The sequence below is a fragment of the Stenella coeruleoalba genome (genome assembly GCF_951394435.1).
Source record: "Stenella coeruleoalba genome assembly, chromosome: 14".
Lineage (NCBI taxonomy): Eukaryota > Metazoa > Chordata > Mammalia > Artiodactyla > Delphinidae > Stenella > Stenella coeruleoalba.
Window position 1 is genome coordinate 59113048 of NC_137160.1, and position 23921 is coordinate 59136968.

The 23921-nt window shown below is 42.1% G+C and overlaps 1 protein-coding gene across 8 annotated transcripts in view; it reads left to right on the forward strand.

Moving 5' to 3' along the window:
• PTPRM (protein tyrosine phosphatase receptor type M) overlaps positions 1-23921 on the forward strand; it is a 798567-nt gene that overhangs the window by 650619 nt on the left and 124027 nt on the right. For all 8 annotated transcript variants that reach the window (XM_079943436.1, XM_079943437.1, XM_079943438.1 and 5 more), the window contains one exon: positions 3447-3634. In XM_079943436.1, the coding sequence (XP_079799562.1) occupies positions 3447-3634 (188 nt within the window). The remainder of the gene's footprint in view (positions 1-3446; positions 3635-23921) is intronic.

Here is a 23921-nt window from a genome sequence, read left to right on the forward strand (position 1 = left end):
GCCACCTTTTAATCCTGACCGTAAGGGAAAGAAAGCTGCATTTTTATCCTTTTCATAAGTGAGGGGCACAGGCTAATCTTAGGTGCCCGAACAATGCAATCTAAATGCAGATGACATTTGCAGAATCTCTTGATGGGAAATTTGTGATTTCTTTGTGTGCCTGGCATTCATTCCGCAATTCCTCTAGTAGGTGTTCTGACCTTGGGGGAGCTATGAGTGGGGAGGGCCGAGATGTGCATTGTCAGAGGGAAGAAAATGTTCAGATTTCACAGCAGGATTTAGATAAGCTTATTAAACAAATACCATCTTTTAAAGTTGGGGCTTTGTTATTACGAACACTAATGACATCTCTTAAAGTTGGTTAGGCTTCTCTACAGAGAGAGAGTCACTTGAACAGACAATTCAAATAGCAGAAATGATGCACATTGTGAAAAATAAGTCAGCCAGATCAACAAATAACTGTTACCGTGTTGAGCTGGTACCAACCTGCCAATGTGACAAATGGCGGCGCTTGGGGACTGTCCCTTCCTCGTCACTCGGTGCGAAGGTGAATCCGTATGTTACATAGGTTATCACTTGAAACCATGCAATGAAGATATGCTGTACACCTACCCTGGCACTTTTGGGGAATAGTGCTATTTTAATTTACACTAAGACAGGAAGACGTGTTTTGTTGTGACTCACAGCTTAGCACAATTAAATCCTCGAGTGCATTTTATTCTCACAGGCTAAGGTGCCCAGCCCTAATGTATAAAGCTTTAGCATGCCTTTACATCATTTTCTTGCAAAAAAAAATAGCTAGCTAGATAGATGGATAGCGAGGTAGGACCGTCGCCTACCTCAAAAGCAGCATCCATTTCAATTCAGGATTTTTCAGCTGGTTCGTTGGAAATTCGAGACAGTTTGTTAAAGAATGTAGGTAGAATGAATTCTCAGTTCTTAGAAAACCATCGGAACTTTTAGTGAGTAGCTTTATTTCTGATTTCCTCTTAGCCATAATTTTTAATTAAAAATTGTGGGTGGGTAATTTTTAACAAATATAGGAAGTTAGTGACAAATGATGTATTTTATCAGTAATCATTCTTTTTGAAGAAGTCAGAGGAAACTGATGAATCACTAATTTTGATGGAATCAAGATTTTCTGCTAGTTCAGGTGACCAAATTTCAGAACAGATATCACACCAGAAACCTTCAGTTTCCTCGTCGGCAGCTGTGTTCTCAGTAATAGTGTTCTTTTCTTAGATGATCTGGTAGTGTTTAAATGCTTTAAGACGTGTCCACATAATAATGAGGTCAAGATATCGTAGTGCAGTGGGGGTGATACATACAGTGGTGACAGTGGTGACTGTTCTGTTGACTTAAAACTTCCAAGAATGCCTCGCCCTGGGATCAGAGCACTGTGAGGTTGCCAGTGGATCCACATGGAAGACCCACATGATTCATTTGGGGAAGTGTAGAAGGTCAGTCCACAGTGGAGGGCATTTAATTACGTTCATCCCAAAAGGTGCAAAACTGAGAGAACGAGAGGCACAGAGGGGAAACTAATTAATGTTCCATGTATTTGAGTATACAGAGCAGAACTTCCTGCTGGAGCAGCTGAAAGCTCCAGGGCTTCAGGGCTTCAGGAGGGAGCCTCCCCTACATCGTGAGCTTGGCAGTTGCCAGCAAGCAAATCCAATGAGATAATGTCCCGGTTTATTTGCAACTGTTCTAGTAGATGGGAACATATGAATTTCTAAATTTCAAAGCAAATCCAAATGAAAAAAAAAATCATAAAATCAACTTACCACCTTTTTTATTTTGTCTTTGTGTCTTTAGCCACCTTGTAGTGATCCAGGTACCATTTCAGCAGCAGCACATAGCTACACACCTGTGTGCCACCCTTCATACCATGCATCCCAGGTGCTTTGCAATGCAGATAGGAGTGAGGTTTCAAAGCCAGGCCCAGCTCACCAAGCGCCCTTGAACTAAATTTCCTTTGGAGCTGAACTTCTCAGTTTAAACAAACAAACAAAAACCCATAGCTGAATTCCCTATTGATAAACAATCTGGTCATTTTTTTAATTGAACTTATCTTTTCTTATATGTTTTCACTCTTTATGCCTGAAATCAATTTTGATTTAATGTTCTCATTTTAAGTGACTTTCTCATTATATTTTGATGAGACAGACCCTCAGTTGTAAAATGGCTGAGGGGATTCAGCATTATAATGAGTTAACCTGTACAATGTGGAACTCTTAACCTAATAGCACCTTCCTGCATAAGACATTTTTTAATAGCTACAATTTCTGCAGTTCATTAATCTAATTTACTAGGAGTCTTCCATTAAAATATAGCCTCTTTAGGCTTATTTGACCAAATTCTGACATTAATTTTGTAATACAATTTGGTTGACTTGTTCAAGAAATTTAAGTGAGAAAATGTATGGAGTACAACTAAGACTTATTTAGTCATTACTTGGTTCATGGGGGATGAAAGCAATTATGATACTATTTTAACCTCCTTTTCTTATTGAGTGCTTAAATTAAACACCTCCATCCTAAGGTGATGGGAGAAATGAGGCTCTGCCCTCTGACCACCTATGAATAGAAAACTTAACTGTAAAATTAAAACACAAAATAAAAACTACCTGTACTTATTCACGCAGTACTATTGCTTATGCCCTGTTTCCTTTTTCTCCTCCTCTTTTCTCCTGATATGTATCTTCTTAAAAGTGCCTATAAATGGTAAGTTCCCCCATGCGCCCGCCCCATGGAGAAGGTGTGGAGGGAATGGGGGGGGGTCTTCTCTGTAGAACAAAGCCAGCTGGTTCTGCTGTGCGTTGGCCTGCATGTTAGCTCCTGTAGATCATCCCATGAGTGCTGTGTTGGCCCACCGTATCCTGTCCAGCTTTCTGATCCTGGAGCATGCGAAGTGACTTATCCAACCAGGTTCCTTTCTCTCCCCCTCCCGCCCCCCCAGTTACCTTGGATCTCATGTATCATGTCCACGTTTTCATTGCTAGCTTTGTAAGCCAACCCATCTTGTGCACTTTTTCTTTGCTCACAGAACATTCATACAGAGTTGATTTCCATCATCATACAAACGAGTTCACGAATCTTCGGAAGAACACAAGACTGGTTTTGCACCAGGCCTTGATGAAGTTTCAGACTGAAACTTCGATGAACTTTAGCCCCCGAAGGCTAAAGGATTCTTACCAACTAGCTTTGGGAAAGCAAGAGATCGTTTGGACTGCTTTGTAAAAACAAAGATTCCTGCCGCATCCCTACTAGTATTGCCAACCCCACTGAAATCTCTAGACACTTAACTTTTCTTTTTTGCTGAGCCATCACGGGGATCGTGGCAGCCGTAGGTTGAGGGGATGTCAGCAGCCTCTTCTTAGATTCTCGGCGACCCCGTTGTAGCTGCTGGTTCCCCTCATTTTTTCCACGGCCTTCTTTTCCCAGACGAGACGCACACGATGGCCAGTGACACCAGCAGCTTGGTGCAGCCCCACACGTACAAGAAGCGCGAGCCGGCCGACGTGCCCTACCAGACGGGGCAGCTGCACCCTGCCATCCGGGTGGCCGACCTGCTTCAGCACATCACGCAGATGAAGTGCGCGGAGGGCTACGGCTTCAAGGAGGAGTACGAGGTGAGCACGCACCCCGCACCTGGGCTCCCCCTCCGCCCGCCTGGGCGCGGCGCCCGGGGGCTCTGCGACATCTCCCCTAGCCGGTGGGGCCCACGAGGCCGCCAGGAAGGGACCAGCTGTTTCATCCCTGGATCCATTTCCATCCAGCGGTGAGACTTAACCACCAGGGGGATGTCCTACCTTAAATGAAAAGAGGAGAAATACTTCTTCACCTTTTTCTTTATTCTGCATAAATACGCCATGAAAACAGAGGCCTGCCAGGCTCTCTTGCCCATTCCTCACCACCTTTCCTGGCTTTTCCTATAATAAAGTCTGATGTTAAATCCCAATAATTTTGAGGGTTATCTCAGGAAGAAGCTGTCCACCTAGAACAGTTGTAGGCCAACCAGCAATGTCTTGCATGGAGATGAGATGGCAGTAGAGGGACCGGCTAGTGTCACGGCAGTGACAGCTGTCACCGTCCCGCCAGCCCAGGGGGCAGGTCGCTGTCCTGCGATCCAGTGCAGGCAGCCCGTGGGGGCCTTTCCAGGAACAGCGATATATAATCTGGCACCGTATATAAATGCAGGACTCACCCCTTTCACAGCCTCTGTCCTCAGACTAATTCTGTTGGAAAGTCTTTCCCAAACTGAAGAGAATTAATTTATTTGAAGAGTCTGGTTCAAAAGAGCACACCTTCACTGAGTGTGTGTGCATGTGTGTGTGTGTGTGTGTGTGTGTGTGTGTGTGTGTGTGTGTGGTGAGGGGGGAGAAGGAAGGGGCTTGGATTTCTCTGTTACCTTATTAAGTAAAATTAGTTCACAATCACTGGTGAAGATAAAGTAGCAGCATGCTTACAGTAAAAATAGGATTAGAAAGCCACGTGGCTTTTTAAATCTAAGAACGTGTTGCTGGTATTGCATCTACCTGACTAGCTCCTAGTTGGAAAACATCTTGTCTGGAATTAGAGTATTTTTAAAATCAGTTTCTACCACCCACCCCTATCCTTTGACGTTCAAACTCTGCTTCTTTCTCCTCTTGGGGGGCCCTCATGATGCCTCAATTTTATGCCCCAGATGCTGCATTATCTTGGGTTTAGCTTAATTGTCCAAGGCTCATTACAGCAGTCAGAGCCCCACCACTGCTCTGCTTCTTTGAAGGCCAGGTCTTTGTTCAACGCAGGCAAATACACAGACACACTTTGCTCTGCTGACACGTGTGTCCTCACGTATTACCAATGACCGCAGTTCAGAAGACTGCAAAGCCAAGAAAACAATCACAAACCAGGGCCCAAAGGTTTGATTTAAGTCCAGAAAACATTTCCAAATGAAGTTCTGCATTTTAGCCATCCTGAAATTCTTAGGTTTGCCTTTAGTGATTTAATTCATAAGTCAGTGAAACTGACCGCCTTTGCATATTTCCTCCTGCACTTTTAAAGGCTGGCTTAGGAATTAATAGGATTAAGAGCAAGACTTCCAAAAGCATTAATATCTTATGAAAGACAAAATTAGATTATTGAGAAAATATCAGCCTAATGAATAGAGATGATGTCTTTAGTTCTATCCAATCTTCTGAATGCAGACAGTGCTCTAATGTTTATTAAACATGTTAATGTCAAAGAGATTAGGTATAGGCTCAAATAACAATTTGTAAAATAACCTGAGTCCAGTTTTTCATGGACTATTTTAAAATACCTACCTTAGGACTTCTAATAACACACCATAGATGACGTGTATTTGAAAGTATGCAGAAAATCAGTTCCGATTCACATCTCCTGAAGAAATATGATTTATAAGTGCAAACTGAAACAGTGTATACTCATCTGAAGTGTGTTATAATTGATGATTGAGTCGTTATACTCTGCAATAAAATGTTGTATTAGGGCTTCCCTGGTGGTGCAGTGGTTGAGGGTCCGCCTGCCGATGCAGGGGACGCGGGTTCGTGCCCCGGTCCGGGAAGATCCCATGTCCCACGGAGTGGCTGGGCCCGTGAGCCATGGCTGCTGAGCCTGCATGTCCAGAGCCTGTGCTCCGCAACGGGAGAGGCCACAACAGTGAGAGGTCCGTGTACTGCAAAAAAAAAAAAAAAATGTTGTATTAGTTACAGTTCAAAAAACTCTTTTTCCCATGCTAGCTATTCAGTGGATCAGAGAAGACTGTTTCTTTTTTTAATTTATTTTATTGAAGTATAGTTGATTTACAATGTTGTGTTAATTTCTGCTGTACAGCAGAGTGATTCCGTTATACATATCTATTTATATTTTTTCAGATTCGTTTCCATTATGGTTTATCACAGGATATTGAATATAGTTCCCTGTGCTATACAGTAGGACCTTGTTGTTTATCCATTCTATATATAACAGCTTGCCTCTGCTAATCCCAAACTCCCATTCCTTCACTCCCCCATCTCCCTTTCCCCTTGGCAACCACAAGTCTGTTCTCTATGTCTGTGAGTCTGTTTCTGTTTCATAGATACGTTCATTTGTGTCATATTTTAGATTCCACATATAAGTGATATCGTATGGTATTTGTCTTTCTCTACCTGACTTACTTCACTTAGTATGATAATCTCTAGTTGCATCCATGTTCTGCAAATAGCATTATTTCATTATTTTTTATGGCTGAGTAGTATTCCATTGTATATATGTACCACATCTTCTTTATCCATTCATCTGTCGATGGACATTTAGGTCGTTTCCATGTCTTAGCTATTGTAAATAATGCTGCTATGAACATAGGGGTGCATGTATCTTTTCGAATTATAGTTTTGTCTGGATATATGCCCAGGAGTTGGATTGCTGGATCATGTGGCAACTCTGTTTTTAGTTTTTTGAGGAACCTTTATACTGTTTTCCATAGTGGCTGCACCAACTTAACATTCACACCAACAGTGTAGGAGGGCTCCCTTTTCTCCACACCCCAGAGACAACTGTTTAAAACTAACATATACAGGTATCCAATGATCACATTATACACCCTAAAGTTACACAAGGTTATGTGTCAGTTATATCTCAATAAAACTGAGGAGGGGGGAAGTAAAAACTTTTCAATACCAAAATCATTATCAGCTTTTTTTAAAAGAAGGAAGGGAAAAAAAGAAAAAAGAGCAAATACTAGAGAGGAAAGTGGGAACAAATGGGAACGTTGGGAGAAGTATGAGATGGAAAGTTCTGTTAGGAATAATCCTAGCACTCAGTAATTTTCAGGTTATTAAGCAGCCCCCCTCCTGGGGGCAGGGTGCGGATGTGGGTGGGAGGACCGTGGTGGGACAGAGTAAATGGGACGTGAGAAGTGATGCTGGCACAAGGGTAAATCTATAGAGGGGCCGCAGGGAGAGGGGAACACCTGCTCAGTCTCTCACCTACATCCCGAAGTCCCCCCTCTCCCTCGCCGTCCTTGCCTGCACGTGGCTGTATTACATGCCCACATCTTCCCTGGAGGCACAGCCAAGCTTATGGGGATTCATGGGGCAGTGGCAAACCCCAGCTGCCATTATCCTGCTCGACTTTCTTTAGAGAAAAATCCCAGGGGATTTTTATTCCAGTGTGAATCTGGAAACATCCTTAAGCAGTTATGTTTTAAAGCCCAGTTTGGCTTTTAGAACTCTAACCAAACGCACCTCTTTGAATCTTGCTGTGAAGTCTGCAACCTTCCCTCAAACCCACACCAAAAGTCAGGAGTGTGTGGCTGCCTGGTGTCGTGTGAAGCTCGAGGATCAGATGGTAAGAGGCCGTGGTTTGGAAAGAGGCTGTAGTACCAGACTGTGGATATTCCAGCTCAGCCTGGACCAAGCTGTCTAACCTCCTGGGCCTCAGTTTCCCCATCTGTAAAATGGGATAACTGTAGTGTCAACCTCATAAGAGTATTGTGAGGCTTGACTCATTTAATGCATCATGAGTACTAGAATTGAATCTGATATTCAGTGGCAACTTTAGCTAATAAAAGAGGAAAGGACTAATTTATAATAGGATCCAAGGCAGGGCATTCACCCCGTGGTCTTTACAGGGAAAGTGTGTCAATTACAATTTCAGTACCTCTCCTGTGTTCACACTCTGGATAGATAGTTCACTTACCATGTATCATCAAAACTTGCCATTCAAAAGTAACTTAAATAAATAGGTAGGTTTGACTCTGTGGACAAAGAGTTTGAGAACTGAGAAGTTAAATATTTTTTTCTTTTTTAAAATATTGGCGTATAGTTGACTTACAATACTATATTGGTTTCAGGTGTACGACATGGTGATTTGATATTTTTATAGATTACCCGTCAAAGTTATTATGATATTATTGACTGTATTCCCTGTACTGAATATTACATCCCTGTAACTTACTCTTTTTTCTTTCTTACAGTTTACCAGATAAAATACAGTTTGCTCAGTTAAACCTGAACTTCAGATAAACAGAATAATTCTTTAATATAAGTATGTCCCAAATAGTGCATAGGACATACTTATACTAAAAACTACTCACTGCATATATGAAACTCAGTTAATATTTAAAAGTATATGCTGTTGGGCTTCCCTGGTGGCACAGTGGTTGAGAGTCTGCCTGCTGATGCAGGGGACGCGGGTTTGTGCCCCGGTCCGGGAAGATCCCACATGCCTCAGAGCGGCTGGGCCCGTGGGCCGTGGCCACTGAGCCTGCGCGTCCGGAGCCTGTGCTCCGCAATGGGAGAGGCCACAACAGTGAGAGGCCCGCGTACCGCAAAAAAAAAAAAAAAAAAAGTATATGCTGTCAACTTTCATTGTTGAAACAGTATTTTCATATCTAAGTTAGAAGAGTCCTAAGGGATGGTGTAGCTACAGACCACAGAATACTATCTTTTAAACAATGGTTCTATGAGTGTCTTTGCAAGGTCGGATTTGGGGAAAAGCTTACCTTAAGCTGCGCTTGTTAGTTCACTGGAGAATACCAAGCACGTGGGGTGAATGTGACACGTCTGGGTGCTGGGGACACCGAGTGCCCTGCCCTCAGGAGTCTCTCTCTGCAGGAGGAAGCAGTCATGGGGTGGTTGTAGCACCTCTTATGAAACCTCACAAGAGAGATTTGTGTCAGTACTTTGAAGGCTAGGGGTGCAAGTCTGGGCAAGGATGACTTTTTCCTCGAAGGATGTGTTGGAGTTGGCCAGGAGAAGGCAAAAGAGTGGGATTCCAGGTAGACGCGGAAGCAAGAGAACGTGGGCAGTCAGGGCGCTGTCGTGAAGGGCCATGTGTCCCGCCCAGAAGCTTGTACATCACTCTGGCCGCCGTGGGAAGAGAAGAAGAATTCAGGTAACGCATGCATCTCATTCCTGTACCTGGAGGGAGATCTGTTCACACAAACAGCTTAATTTTTAAATGCTGTTGTACACGGCACACAGGAACTGCTTGAAAGGTAATAATCCACATCCAAAAAGTAAAGGGGAGATGGAAGATGTATTTACTGGAAAAGAGGAGTATGAACTACATCCCTTTCTCCCCATGCAAAAAAATGCAATGCCGTGCTTGGCTTCCAGATTTGTTGAAGCGATGAATTACTTCAATTCGGAAGCATTTCTTGGGGGAAACCATCAAGAAAGCCTCAGGTTGCCGCCGTGACTCAGCACAATCACCCAATCAGTCGGTTTTCTTCAATCCATGTACGTTGGGAAACACCAGCCGCTTAGACTGTAAAATACTTTTGAAATAGTGACTTTTTCTCTGTTGACACTGTTTCAACAAATTCGTCTTTATCTTTTCCAAGACAGAGATGTCTGAAAACTGGCCTTAACCCTGGAAGGGTTCATTACCGCTCAAGTAGCCGACTGAAGTGTGTCCAAACCAGAGGGAAAACATGCTGGGGATAAGACAGAGCAGCACTGAGTGCAGAAGATTTTGTTTGTTTTTGTTTTTTGTTCTAACAAGATCATCATATGGCATCTCTCACCAGGGAAGTGCAATAATTTGATTCAAAAGAAACTCAGACATGAATCACAGTAAAAAAGTAAACAGGCTGAATTGAACAGAAAATGGCATGTTGTCAGCAGACTGGTTTGGGGATCTCAGGAGAAAGACCCAGTGGAAAGGGCAAGTTTGTTTACGTTGCTACAAAAGAGGAGCTGGTTCTTTCTTCCAAAAAGCAAAGATGAGTCTGTGCTAAGCGCTTGGAGGAGATCCGTGGGTTTACCAGAAGTGGAGAAAGGAGACCAGCTGCACTCAGGAAGCAGTGGAGGCCTGAGCGGCCGCCCCAACAGACTCCTGGGCCTTTATCACCTGGAGTGAAAAGGAAGATTCTCCAGCTCTGCCCTGAGCCAGCAGGCCCTGCCCTAGATGTGGGAGCTGCTCCCTGCTACCTGAGTGGGACGGAGGGGGTCCCAGCCTCAGGGGTGACCCTGCACAGTTGGAGAATGAATTCCTGCCCCTCTGTCATCCCCAAAAGGTCTTCTTTGGTCCTGGATTTTTGAACTGATCTAATTGTCTTCTGGGATCCAAGCAGAAAAACATTAACCTGAAGTAGGAAAATAGTTGTGCAGTTCTGAAAGAATGTATGTTGCTATCGTTGTAAAATTAAGATAAAGGAAGGACAGCAATTTAAAACTACTCCCACATAGGACCTCCTGAAAAACATTGATGGTACTCTTTTATTAGCTAATAATTAATATTGCTCTGGGGCACAAAAATTTATTTTCCAGTTACTAGATCTGAAATGTATAAACCTAAGTAACTCGTGGCAGCTACTTCTCAGACAACTATGTGTGTGTGTGCATATATGTCTAAACTTACTTAGAAAAGCATTATCCTGCCCCCACCTACTTTTATCCTGTGTGTTTCTCTGGGGTACAGACACGGATGATTAATTTTATAATGGAACATGGAGACTGGTTTTTTGCTCAGTTTAAATTGGGGAATTGGAGGCTTTATGCCAAGATCTTCAGACTTAAGTACAACCTATGCGTTTTTCCAAGGAACCTGGAGTGTTTTAAACATGTCTAACTCCTAGTAGCTCCTTGTAGATCTTTTTAAAATGTATGGATTGTAGGGGCTTCCCTGGTGGCGCAGTGGTTGAGAGTCCGCCTGCCGATGCAGGGGACACGGGTTCGTGCCCCGGTCCGGGAGGATCCCACATGCTGCGGAGCGGCTGGGCCCGTGAGCCATGGCCACTGAGCCTGCGCGTCCGGAGCCTGTGCTGCGCAAGGGGAAAGGCCACGACGGTGAGAGGCCCGCGTACCACAAAAAACAAAAACAGACCAAAAAAATGTATGGATTGTATATTTTCCCCTCTCATCCTTCCCGTTTTCTAAGTAAAACAGCTGATTTTGTTAAGTGTAAGCACAGTGTTATATTTGATGGCTTTGTCTATATTTGACAAAGTGTGGTGAGCTAAGAAGGAATTGTCTTAGCCAAAAAAAGTCTCACTTGCCCTCCAAATCTGAGTCTCATTTTGGTTTGTTTTTTGTTTGTTTGTTTGTTTAATTTACTTGCCTCCCACCTCAGGGAAGCCAGTGAAAACTAAGTAGAGAAAACCACTCCCTGAAAAACCACTTCCTCCCCATGGAGACTGCAGTTCTAATTGCTGAGGAGATGCCCTTAGACAGCAAGGCCCTCAGCTGGGAAGACAGGCCAGCATCCCCAGGTGGGCGGCAGTGCCGCTGGGGAGAAGGGCGCCCTGTGCCTGGTCCCTCCCCATGCAGGGCTCGTGGGCTGGTACCTCTAGAAAAGTTCTAAGTATAGTGCCCACAGCCGCTTTGCTGGGTTTTGAAAACAGAGGCCGAGACAGGTGGAATGAGAGGTGCTTTTGTGTTCTTACCTGCTGGAACCATTGCCGACACAGCTGGCCCGTGCTCGTGGGTGGTGCAGCGTGAAGGCACCCCCTTCCCCTCACCTCCAGCCGGCACACTCTTCAGATGTGCTTTTCAGTTCCCGCTTCACATTCTGAGGCACCAGCTGAGTCCATCAATTGCCACAATCAGTGCAGGTTATTTTCTGTCCCACAGGACACAAAATAAACAAAACAAAACCATTGAAAGCCAAGGATGGGGACGTGGGGGAGCCTTGGCGAGCTCTGCAGATACATTAAGAATCACAACAGCTGCGCCTCCAGTGGCTGCCGCAGCCGAGTAAGTTTTGACATTTTTTTTTCCTTTAATTATTACGGTGATGCTGAGCCAGGTCCATGCGAAAATGATAAAAAAAAAAACTTCTGTGTGAAATTTTGAGGCTGCTTCAAGCTGTTTGGGGAAAATCAAGTGTGTGTGTTTATGAACACTTTCTTAGTAGATGAAAATCTCTGCGTATTTTAAATAACGCAACAGAGACTGTTGATTTTTACTGTGAATACTCGGTAGATTTTTCACTAAACTACAAATATAAGAGTGTCTGTTTTATTTGTCGCGTGCTCCATTTTGTCATGCTTGCTTTCAGGACGTCCTATGTGTTAGCTGATTTTTTTAATCCAGTTTCCTTTTGCCCACACTCCTGATAATATCCTGGACTCAGAAAACTTCGGAAAATTTAGTTAAAAATTGTTATTTCCCACGACTCTCTATTCCTCCCTCTGATTTTAGTTCATGGTGGTAGACCTTTTCCAGTTTGTTTGGAGTAGTTCTAGTTCACCGTCTGGTTTCCATTTTGAAGCTGGCCATTAGAACTGTCTTTATCTCCCCCGGGAGGAGTTAGGCGCTTTCCCCACTTGTTAACATGCTTTTAGTGTCGGGTGCCATTAGTCACAGGACCCAGCCCAGAAGGGACTGTCGGGATGCCTGTATCCCACACCTGCCGACCTCGTGTGTATCTGGTATCGGGTGGGTGCTGTCACCCCCTGCTGACCTGGTCCAGCTGGCTTCAGCACAGTGGTATTGCCTCTCCCCGCGACCTCCCCTCAGCACCTCCCAAGTCCTATCCCAGCACCTCCCAAGTCCCCCTCCCACCGTTTCCAGTTCCATCCCTTCCTCTCCCAGCCCACCGGCCGCCCTCATCTCTTGCCCACCCCCTTGTAACTCTCCCCGACCTCATCTCTCGACATTTACTCTCCCCCTTCACATCTACCCTCCACTCTGCAACCAGTTTTGTTTGGGAAACACAGATGTTATCACACGTGATGCCAAAACATCTGCTCTGGATTCTTTGCAAAATTAGGCCCCTCCTTAGCAGAGAGTGCTCAGTCCTCCGGGACGCGGCCCTGGGCCTGCTGCAGGCTGTCACTGTAGCCACAGCAGCTTCCCGCCACGTGCCTCAGGCCCAGCTCCTGCCACCTTTCACACCCTCAGCACCTTGTGTCTCTGGGCTGTGCTCCACGTCGTGGTTTCTGCCTCGAGTGACTCCCAGCTCCTCCTTCACCTGCCAGCTCCCTTCAGACCCAACCTGGATGTTACCAGACACCAGGCCGTCCACGGTCTCATAGCTCTGCGTTAGAATAACATAGTGGGCAGTAATAATACCGTGGGCAATGTATTAACTGATAATATGGTAAAGTGTACATTAATGGATTATCCAATAGATATTTGAGAAACACTGCTAAATATGTTACTTTACATTTGTTGAATTGATTTCTGTGTATTTCAACACATACACCCCTAGATGGGGAAATGAAGTTAAAGGTGGATAGAACTATTACAAATACACACTCAGAATGGTACACATCATCACGTAGGAGCAAGTGGGTTAGCAGTGTCCAGCCAGGAAAAACTGTGCTGACCAACCTGAACCTTACCAATACCTGTCACTTAAAAATGGGAAGAATGGCATGGTTCCATCTGATCATTTTTACTCACTGAATGCCAACCATATGTTTAAAAAAATTAGGGTAAATGTTTTTGTTCCATATTTGCTTTCATTTCTTTTTTAATCCCTAGTAGAAATAATGTAGAAATACCTAGTGACTTCAATGCATTTCAAAACATGACTATTGCAAGAGAGAAACTGTATGTCATCCTACACAGATTCAAAGCTCATAAAGGTAATTTGTGTTATCATGGACGTATTTTCAGGGGGAGCAAGGTTTTGAGGGGTGGACTTTTCATGAAATCCTGCTTGGTTCCTAGAATGATGATGATGATGTTGATGGTTAGTCTAGCCCTAACCCTAATGTAGTAGCACTCTACAAAGATACACACACAGATAGAGAGAGACACATAGATATTTCTAACCACAATGCTCTTGCACTGTTATCACACCCATTTTACAGATGAGGGAATGACTCAGAATGTAAGTCATTTGCCCAAGGTCATCCCACTTTGGAGTGGTGGGATTTACTCCATAATCTGTCGACTCCAAAGGCCACGTTCTTTTCCACTACACCACATAACTTCTTCATGGAACACCATGAAACACAGACCTGCAGGAGTTAACCTTGGGTTTTATTGATTTGACTTGTGGTTTCATGGCAGGAGCACTGTTTTACTCTGTGCAGTTTTATTTGCTTTGAAGGGTTCTGTCCTTTGGCAGAGGACAGAGCCAGCCCCGGGGGCCCCGCTGACAGCGCCAACTCTGGTTTGTCTCAGCATCTCAGCATCAGCAGATGCTGCCCCTTAACCTTGCTCAGCATCTCAGCTCCAAGAGCGCGGTCACTCCGACATTGCTCCTGCGCTGGCTTTTCCTTGTCAAGAAATGCAGGGAAATTATTCAGCAGATATCAGCCAGCCTGGCTCGTCGGAAACCTACCAGGACCAGGTATAAGCTGAAATCAAGCTGCTGCTCTTGAGGGGCATAGATCCCATAGGCTGTCTCCCTGGATTGCTGCACGGCTGCCAGCCAACCCAGCAGAGGGAGGGAGAAGAGGAAGTGTAGACGCACGTTGTGTGTGAAAGCTGAAGGTCTTCTCAGAGATCCTCTCTGGAAGGGATTCTGGAAGAGGTTGCACCTTTTTTCAATGAGGTGATTCAACATAACGGTAACAACCTTGTGAACTGGATCTCTGACCTCCAGGCAAGACCAAGATAACATGTCTCAGCTTCGACTAAATGATGCAAAAATTAACCAGTTGAAAAGGCAATTATTCTTTTTCAAAGAACAGTGCTGGGAAGTAGAAAGGACAGTGGATTGGCCATGAGAAGACTGGATCCCAAGTCTTTGACCTGTCACGTCACTGAAGAGTCTCGCTGAGACCCTAACCCCAGACCCTTGAGCAAACCACTCACCTCCCCTGAAGCAAGTGGGTCAGTTCCGAAAACCAAGCGCTTCCTAGAGTCTCTGTATCATTAGTCGAGCAGTCACCTTGGTGATGTTGGACTCCCAGTTTGGTTGACACATCTCCACGGACGGGATATTTTTTGGTTCATCCTTCTCCATGGATGGGATGTTTTTTGGTTGATGTGTCTCCATGGATGGAATGTTCTCCAGTGGGCAGCCCTGACCAGCTACCTGAAAACCGAAGCCTGGCGGTCACTGGTGTGTAGAGGGCCGTCACTGGGGACCCGCGGGCAGTTCTCTGGCCCCCTCTTGCCAGCTTTGAGTTTATTCAGCATTTCTGAACGAGGGAGTTTCTGTGCCCTTCCTCTTTTTTCCTCCTCTCTTTTCCCTGTTTCAACCTCTTCCCACTCTCATTTCTAACTCCCACCTCATCTCCAAAACACTGGGAAGGCCAAGTGGAGAGAGTGCAGTAGTGACATTAGTACCTTTTTTTTTTTTTTTTTTTTTTTTTTTTTTTTACGGTACGCGGGCCTCCCACTGTTGTGGCCTCTCCCGTTGTGGAGCACAGGCTCCGGACGCGCAGGCTCAGCGGCCATGGCTCACAGGCCCAGCCGCTCCACGGCATGTGGGATCTTCCCGGACCGGGGCACGAACCCGTGTCCCCTGCATCGGCAGGCGGACTCTCAACCACTGCGCCACCAGGGAAGCCCGACATTAGTACATTTTTGTATAAAGTCCTCACCGTGTCTGCAAGGTGTTTGTGATCAGAGTTCCACTCCATCTCTAATCCTCACTGTCCCCTTTTGTAAGGATCGTGAATAATAAGGAAATATATGGATTAAAAGTTTGGAATTAATTTCTTTCACATTTTATATATATAAATCCACATTATTGTTACATGTCTTATTCAGACCAAAATAATATTGAATCAGAGGCCAGAGCCTTTTTGATCTGTCTCTGAAAAGAAAGAGAACATGCTGACTTTTCCAACTTCTTCTGAAAGCAGAGGAGCTTTACGTCCTCAATGGGCTTCACCTATTATTCAGTATCTTCGAAATTTTTAAAACTTCTTCACTCCCTTTATCTTCCATTGTTGCCCTTTAGGGACACGTGGAAAACCTTTCATCTGTTTACTTCAGGGAAATTTACAAGAGATACTGAATAATTATAATGCATTCAGTGTAATTATAAACGTCTAGCGTATGTTTTTATATGTATTGTATTTATGTGCTTTAGGTAATTATGCATTTGAGTTCCTTGCCAATTTTATGGCCAAAATATTTTACTTGGCTGATTACTAAGTGTATTTTAAGCTTACTTCTTGAAACATGAAGAGAATATACTATAAATCCAATTAACATAATTTATCTGCCTAAAGAGAATGCTTGATTTTATTTTCTTCTCTATTTTAATGATGAAAACCATTTGTAAGGATGCAAAGTAACAAAATATGTTTTTAAAGGTTTCCAAGTCCCGATTTTATCGTGTTTTTTTAAAAAGAAAATTTTGAAAGAAATTTGAAATTTTAAGAAAAGTGTAAAGAGAAAAAAAAAAAAGACAATAAAAATCACCCATAAACCTACTCTCAGTTTTCAGTAAGTTTCCATCCAATATTTTAATGCATTAGAATCTTTTTATAAATCGTTTCATACCTTGTCTTTGCCGTGAACACTGCTATGAATAATTCTTTGGATTTACCTCCATTATTTTCTATAGATAGATTTCAAGAGGTGGAATTAATGGTTCAAAGTATATAAAATGCTTAAGTTTCTTTATGAACCTGTTATGTTGAAAGCTTGCTTTCCAGAAAAATTGAACCAATTCACACACGCCGTTAGCACTTTCCATGAGAATGCTTACCTCAACATACCAGCACTCAAATAAGCATTAGTCTTTTTCTTTTTTATCATCTTTGCCAGCTCGATAGGTAGAAAAAGAGTATCTCATTATTGCTCCATTTGAAACTGGACATGTCTTTATATGTTCGCCAGCCACGTGAAAATTTTCTTTTATGAACTGTTCATATGCTTGGCCTGTTTTTTTACTAGGGTGTTAATGTCTCCTACTGACTTGTACGACCTCTTCTATGCTTGCTTTGTCCTTCTTTAAAAATGTATTGGCTGTCCTTAAGCTTTGTGCTGGCATCATTTTAGAATCACCCTGTCCATGAAAAATGGACATTTCATGAGGCTGACATTTTATACAGTCAGCTTCATGAAAAACTCTGTAATTTTGTTTGGAACTGCATGGGATCCACTTATAAAGTTCGGGAAAATTGACTTCTTGGCAATATTGGATCTTTATTTGGATCTTCTTTTATATTTTTCAGCAGAGTTTCAAAATGTTCTCCATGAAATCTTGTACATCTTTTAGTTATGTGTACTTATTTGTTAAGGTAATAGTATCTCTTAAAGTTACATTTTCTTTTTATTGCAAGTATATAGAGTACATGTATAAATATATAGAGATACAGGTATATAAGTATATGTGTGTATACGTATGTGTGTATGTATGTATATTTGTATGTTGCTCCTTTGTCCACAAACATTTCTCAGCAATCTTTATTTCAGTCATTTCTCTGCAGATTATTCTGGAGTTTTCCATGGAGAAATCATGTCAACTTTCATTACTGACAGTTTTGTTTCTTCTTAATCCTTATACATTTATTTTTTCTTACTTATAAAGCTCACTAGAACCTCCAGTACAACACTGAATAAAACTTAGGTTGACAAGCATCATTGTCTTGGTCCTGATTTTCAGAGAAAAGGCTTTTAATGATTAATAATTAGTCATAATTAGTTTAAGGATATTCCCTTCCATTTCTGGTTTATTAATACTGCTTACCAAAGATAAATATTGAATTTGATAGAATGCTTTTTTAGCATTTATTGTTATACAAAATAATTATTTTATTTCTCTTTTTTAACATGTTAGTGTGGTGGGTTAATTAATGTAGTTAATATTCTAATTTTGAACCAACCCTTCATTCCTGAGATAAAGCTAACTTGGTCATGATATGTTTTAAATATTGCTGAATGCTGTTCACTAATGATGTTTACATCTATGTCCATGAGTTACTAGTCTCTTAATGATCCTTCTTGTATTTTTATTTTCTCATTTTAGAATGAAAAATATATCTGCTTTTCAAAATGAATTAGATAGCATTCTGTGTTCTTTCTGTTCCCTTAGAAGAGATCATGTGAGATTCAAGTTATCTTTCTTTTTTTTTAGCTGTGACCTTTTTGTTTTTAATTGGAGTATAATTGCTTTACAATGTTGTGTTAGTTTCTACTGCAGATTATCTTTAAAACTCACCTACAAAACTGGCTAGGTCTGGCATTCTCCTCATGGTAAAATTTTTAATTATGAATTTTTCAATAGTTATAAGACTATTCTGGATTTCTAGTTTTTCTTGAGTTAACTTTATAGTGAATATCTTAATAGAAGTGAATTTTGTCTAATTTTTTACTCAAGGGTATACATTTGTTCATATTTTCTTATTATCTGTCCTTTATCATCATTAATAGTGTTTGTGCCTTTTCTCCTTCTTCTTTCTTGACTATTCTTGCCAACATTTTGTTGGTTTTATTAATTGTTTCAAAGAGATAACCTTTGACCTTGTAGATCTTTCATATTGCATGTTTTAAATTTCTGATATTCCTGATCTTTTTTCCTTCTACTTTCTTTGAGTTTATTATGTTCTTATTTTTAAACAAGATGCTGAACACATTAATTTTCAGTCTTTCTTTTTTCTAGTAGAAGCATTTATTTAAGTATTAATTTTCCCTCCAAGTAACAGTCGAGTACTCTTATCCTTAAGTATTTTTAAATTTTCATTACAGGTACTTCTTTGACCCATGCATTATTTAGAGCATATGAGTGCATGAATGTGTGCATTTTATTTCGCAGTGCATGGGAGATTTTTTTGGTTGTCTTTTTATTAGTGATTTCTAACTTAAATGTATGCTGATTGGAGAAAATTCATTGAAATTTGTGGACATTATTTAGAGCCGTCCACATGGTCAATTTTCTTAAATATTTTATGTATTCTTAACAACAATGTTGAGTGCCAAGTTCTGTATATTCTTTAGATCACGCTTTTTAAAAAGTTTGCTGTTCAAATTTTCTGTATACTTACTAGCTTTTTGTCTGTTTGATCTATTACTGAAAGAGGTTAAAAGAAGTCATATATTTTGAAGCTAAGTTATAAGTAACTATAAGTTTAGAATTGTCTCTCCTAAATGAATTGAGCATTTCATCATTAGGCACTAATATCATTGTCGTTAGTTTATATTGTCTAATTTCAATACAACTATGCCAGTTTCCTTCTAATTAGTATTTTCCTGGATATATTTTCAATCTCTCTATTTTAGTTGTGTCTCTTGTAAATAGCATATAGTTGGATTTTTTTCTGAATTTTTGCATTTTATTTTATTTTTTTATACAGCATGTTCTTATTAGTTATCCATTTTATACATATTGGTATATATATGTCATGGATTTTATTATTTCAGCTTTTACCTTTAAAAGTCTTACAGCTTTTACCTTTAAAGTCTACTTACAACTTAGTACATTTTTAATTTGCTGCGATTACTGATTTATTTGAATTCATTTCTGCCACCTTATTTTGTGAGTTATGTTCGTTCTACTTTTTCTTATGCTTCTTCCCCCCACCCCACCTCTTCTTGCCTATTTTTAATTAGTTAAATTTTTGTCTCGTTTTATTTTTCTGTCTACTAATTTGGAAATTATACACTTTTTTCTTTTACTAGTCACTATAGAAATGTTAGCATGCATATTTTAAAATCTAGAATTAAATTAATTGCTTAACCTTCTCCTCTCAGATATCTTTCCTCCCCTATAAATAGCTCATGATAAGGAGATTCTCTGAGAACAAAGATTCCCTGGGATTTGTAGCATCTACAAGGTAGTATTTCTTTAATTTGCTCATTCATGCATTCAGCAGATGTTACTGAGGACTCTCAAAGCTAGACCCTAGGATTAAAAAGATAAGTAAATCTTCGTTGTTGTTCTTAAGACCATCCCTTTTTGTTTTCTCCTCCAGGAGTAATTAGGCACCTACCAAAGACCACATATCTTTCTTACATCCTAAAACCATGTTTTCGACCTGGTCATCGTGTAGTTCCAGTGGCTGCAGGGTTGCAGGCTAATAACCATGGTGCTGTACTTCCCGTGCAGTGGGGCCTCTGCCCTCCTTTGCTGTTGGTTACTGATGGCATTTGTTACTGATGGCAGTCGTCACTCTCGGCCACCACCTTCCCATTACCAGAGATCCTTTCTGCTGTAGCCACTTGTGTTTCTCCCCTCTGATTGCAGACCCCCCAGTTCTGCTCATCGCCTTTCCACACAGGATGTACATGTGGATGGACTGAGCATCCCTGTCTAATTTCCCTTTCATACGTGGATCTCTGTGGTCTTCATCATTCACGTGAGCCCCGATGTCCCTCTGAATCACAGTGCTTTTGGAAAATGGGATAGTATGTTCCGCTCCCTGTGCTTTGTCACCTCTTCTTTCCTGCTTCCCTGGGCTCACCATCCCTCTTCCTCTCTCTCATCACTGCCTGCAGCCTGGACTTGAGCCAAGCACACACATCTCCCATCACAGCTTCATTCCTTCCTCTCTTCCTTCCACTGCTGGGCCTTCGGAGCTGTGTATAAAAGCTCTAATTTATTTTTTTGGTGTTTTCTTCTTCTTTTCATTTATTTTATGGAAGTATAGTTGATTTACAATGTTGTGTTAGTTTCTGCTGTACAGCAAAGTGATTCAGTTTTATATATATATATATATATATATATGTTCTTTTCCATATTCTTTTCCATTATGGTTTATCTCAGGATATTGAATATAGTTCCCTGAGCTATATAGTAGGACCCTGTTGTTTATCCATTCTGTATGTGCTAGTTTGCATCTGCTAATCCCAAACTCCCAGTCTATCCCTCCCCTATTCCCCCCTCCCACTTGGCAACCACAAGTCTGTTCTCTAAGTCTGTGAGTCTATTTATATTTTGTGGATAAGTTCATTTATGTTATATTTTAGATTCCACATAGAAGTGATATCATATGGTATTTGTCCTTCTCTTTCTGACTTACTTCGTTTAGTAGGATAATCTCTAGGTCCATCCATGTTGCTGCAAATTGCATTATTTCATTCTTTTTTATGGCTGAGTAGTATTCCATTGTATGTATGGACCACACCTTCTTTATCCATTCATCTGTTAATGAGCTTTTAGGTTGTAAAAGCACTAATTTTTAAACAAGATCATCCCGGTGAAAACATCTCCTCAGTTGTCAGAGGTTGGGGGGGAATCAGCAGGTACAGTGGTGACAGTTGGTCTGGGTGGGTCATTTTATAAGTTGTATGTGCAGTTCAGTTCCTGTATTTAGAAGCAATCCAGCCTGTACTGTAAGTCTGGTGAGCAGGAAAGAGGAGAAAATGGACCTGGATAAACAATTTAAAACTGATAGAAAAGTACTTTGCTGAGAAGCCCCGTGTCGCTTGCCCGTTTTCCCTGGCCCTTTTGAAACTCCTCTGCGTGTTAGTTCTGACTGTCTGCAGGGCTCCCACTGACCGGAGCGTCGAGTGGCGCTGGTGGGTGGCGCTGGTGGGTGGTGCTGGTGGGCGGTGCACATTGTCGTGCTGCTCCACGCCTTGTTGGTGGGGAGTAAATCTTTCATAGAGCCTTCAGTGGTTTATGTTTTGTTTAGGATCTCGATGTCCAATTTTCTTGTCAACTTTTTGTTCATAGCCTGTCACAGATCTCATTAACGCCACTGACCTCTTAACCATTTTAAAGAGCGTAGGGTGGGTTGCAGAACATGGCATTTGATCTCTTTTGCACTAAATAAAAATTTTTAATTTATGAGTTTGAGTTCTAGACATGATTACTGCCTTGGTCAGGTAACTTTACTGCTTTTTTGATTTTTAAAATGCCAGTATTTGACATCAGCATTCCCATAAAATAAATGATTCTTCATAACTGCTTTTCCAGTGCTTTTCCCATGTGACTCTTCCCAATAGTTTTCCCCAAAAGTTGAGTAGTGGCTGTCACGATTCTTGTGAACTAGCAATTATGTCAAATAATTTAATCAGTGCTTGAACTGGGCCGGCATTGCTCTTGGAAGACCATTTTTCAGAATGACCTACCCCTGAGCATTTGTTCCATAATTAAACCTGTAAACACTTTTTCCCACAAAGACCCTCAGAAGTACTGTTAGACATTCAGAACCTTCAGGGAAGAGCCTGTGCACCACTGCTGGGCAGAGTTAGCAAACTTTGAGCAAGGATGGGCAGGAGTCAGAGTTCTCTGTCGTGCAGTGTCATTGTCAAGAGCCTGCATACATAATTAATCAAGGCAGAGCTCATTGGGATTTTGATTGACATCAGACACCATTCCGGAATCGTGTGTTGAAGGACCACTAACGGGGTCTCCCCTTAATTTACGGAACATATGATTCTCCTTCAACCAGAGTCACTGTGGAAAATGTGTTTCTTCTGCAGCCTGCGATGGTATGTTCTGTGAGAAAGTGATGCTCTAAAAATTAGGACTAGATTTTAAAATCATGATGAAATGGATGATAAAAATCACAGCATCCGCTTTCAGATGTGTCCGTTTGGTTTATGAGGAGGCTAATAATGAAAAAGGAAAGACTTTAATGCCTCCAAGAGACTCTCCTGTGTTCGGACCTTTGCAGAAAAGCAAATAGGAGAGCAGGTAAGTAAAGGAATTGTTGGCCATTTAGATGAGGCATGAATAAGGGCAGAAAGTCTAAACATCTCAAGACATTTCAAATGAGACCCCTGTTACGTCTGTTCAGGCCCCGTGTCATCCAGCTCTCTCTCAGTCAGCTTTGCTGTGCTGGTTGCTAATTATAAGACACACCATTTTTTAAATTTTTATTTTATATTGGAGTATAGTTGATTGACAATGTTGTGTTAGTTTCAGGCGTGCAGCGAAGTGATTCGGTTATATACATGTACAAGTATCTATTCTTTTTCAAATTCTTTTCCCATTTAGGTTATTACAGAATACTGAGCAGAGTTCCCCGTGCTATACACTAGGTCCTTGCTGGTTATCTATTTTAAATATATAAAACACACCCATTTAAAAAAAAAAAAGTCCCAGCGTCCTCCTTGTGCTGCTGATACAAGGGCACACTCTGCTCTGGGTGCCCCCTTCTGGTGCCTCTCAAAACCTCCAATCCCTCATTTAGAAGAAGGGGTTAATGTCTCCCCATAGGACTGCTGTGGGAATGATATTCTGTGTGTGCATCCATGTATATGCATAAATATAGAAATAGACCTTTTACCTGTGTTCTGGAACTGGGCCCCTCCATTCTTGGATCACTGCCAGAGCTTTGAGCCACCATATCTGATGGAATCAGTTATTAGACCACCACCAGGCTTCAGTTTCCTGTGTCACGTTGAAATATTATTCACTCCTCTGTGCTTGGAACCCCCGGTGTCTAAAGCACTGGGTGGTTGTGACTCCCATTAGCGAGCTTCAGCCCACGCCTTCTTGTAGCCTCTTCTCTGTGGTAAAGATGCCTCACTTGGGGCAGAGCATCTCCTCCCTCATCTCCACGCCTCTGTCTTTGTTGCAGGCATCGCTTGCCTGCGCTTGGAGCCCAGTCTCCATGAAGCTTCCCCACCCACCCGTCAAGCCCTACCTGATTTCTCCAAACCTTTACCACACGTGAGGTTCTGCGCCACGTAATTCACCCTCTCTTTACATACCGCTGTTACCCTCTGCTGTCTGTGTCGTGACTGTGACCACTAGATTGTAGCTCCTCGGAGGATGAGGCCGTCTGCTCTTTGGTGTGGTCTCCGCACTGTCCGGCACGATGCTCAGCCCCTAGTAGGCAGGGTGGTTGTCTGGGGCAAGGAGCCTTTTACAGGACTGTCTGATGATGTGTCAACACAGACCAGTGGTGCCCAAGTTTGACAATCAATCATTAGAATTTCATGGTTTTGAAAATTATTAGAACCAGGTGGCGGGCGTCTTCATGGTGGAGCTTGGAATAATCAACCTTCTTGTCGAAACAGCAACTAACACTTGCTGAGCATGAGCCAGGGGCCACACATTATCTGATTTAAGGCTCACCACACCCTCCCACTCTGGACAGGAGGAAACTGAGGCTTAGGGAGGTTCATCTTCTACCCGTGTCACAAAGCTCACGCGGGTGCTGGATTTGAACCCAGACAG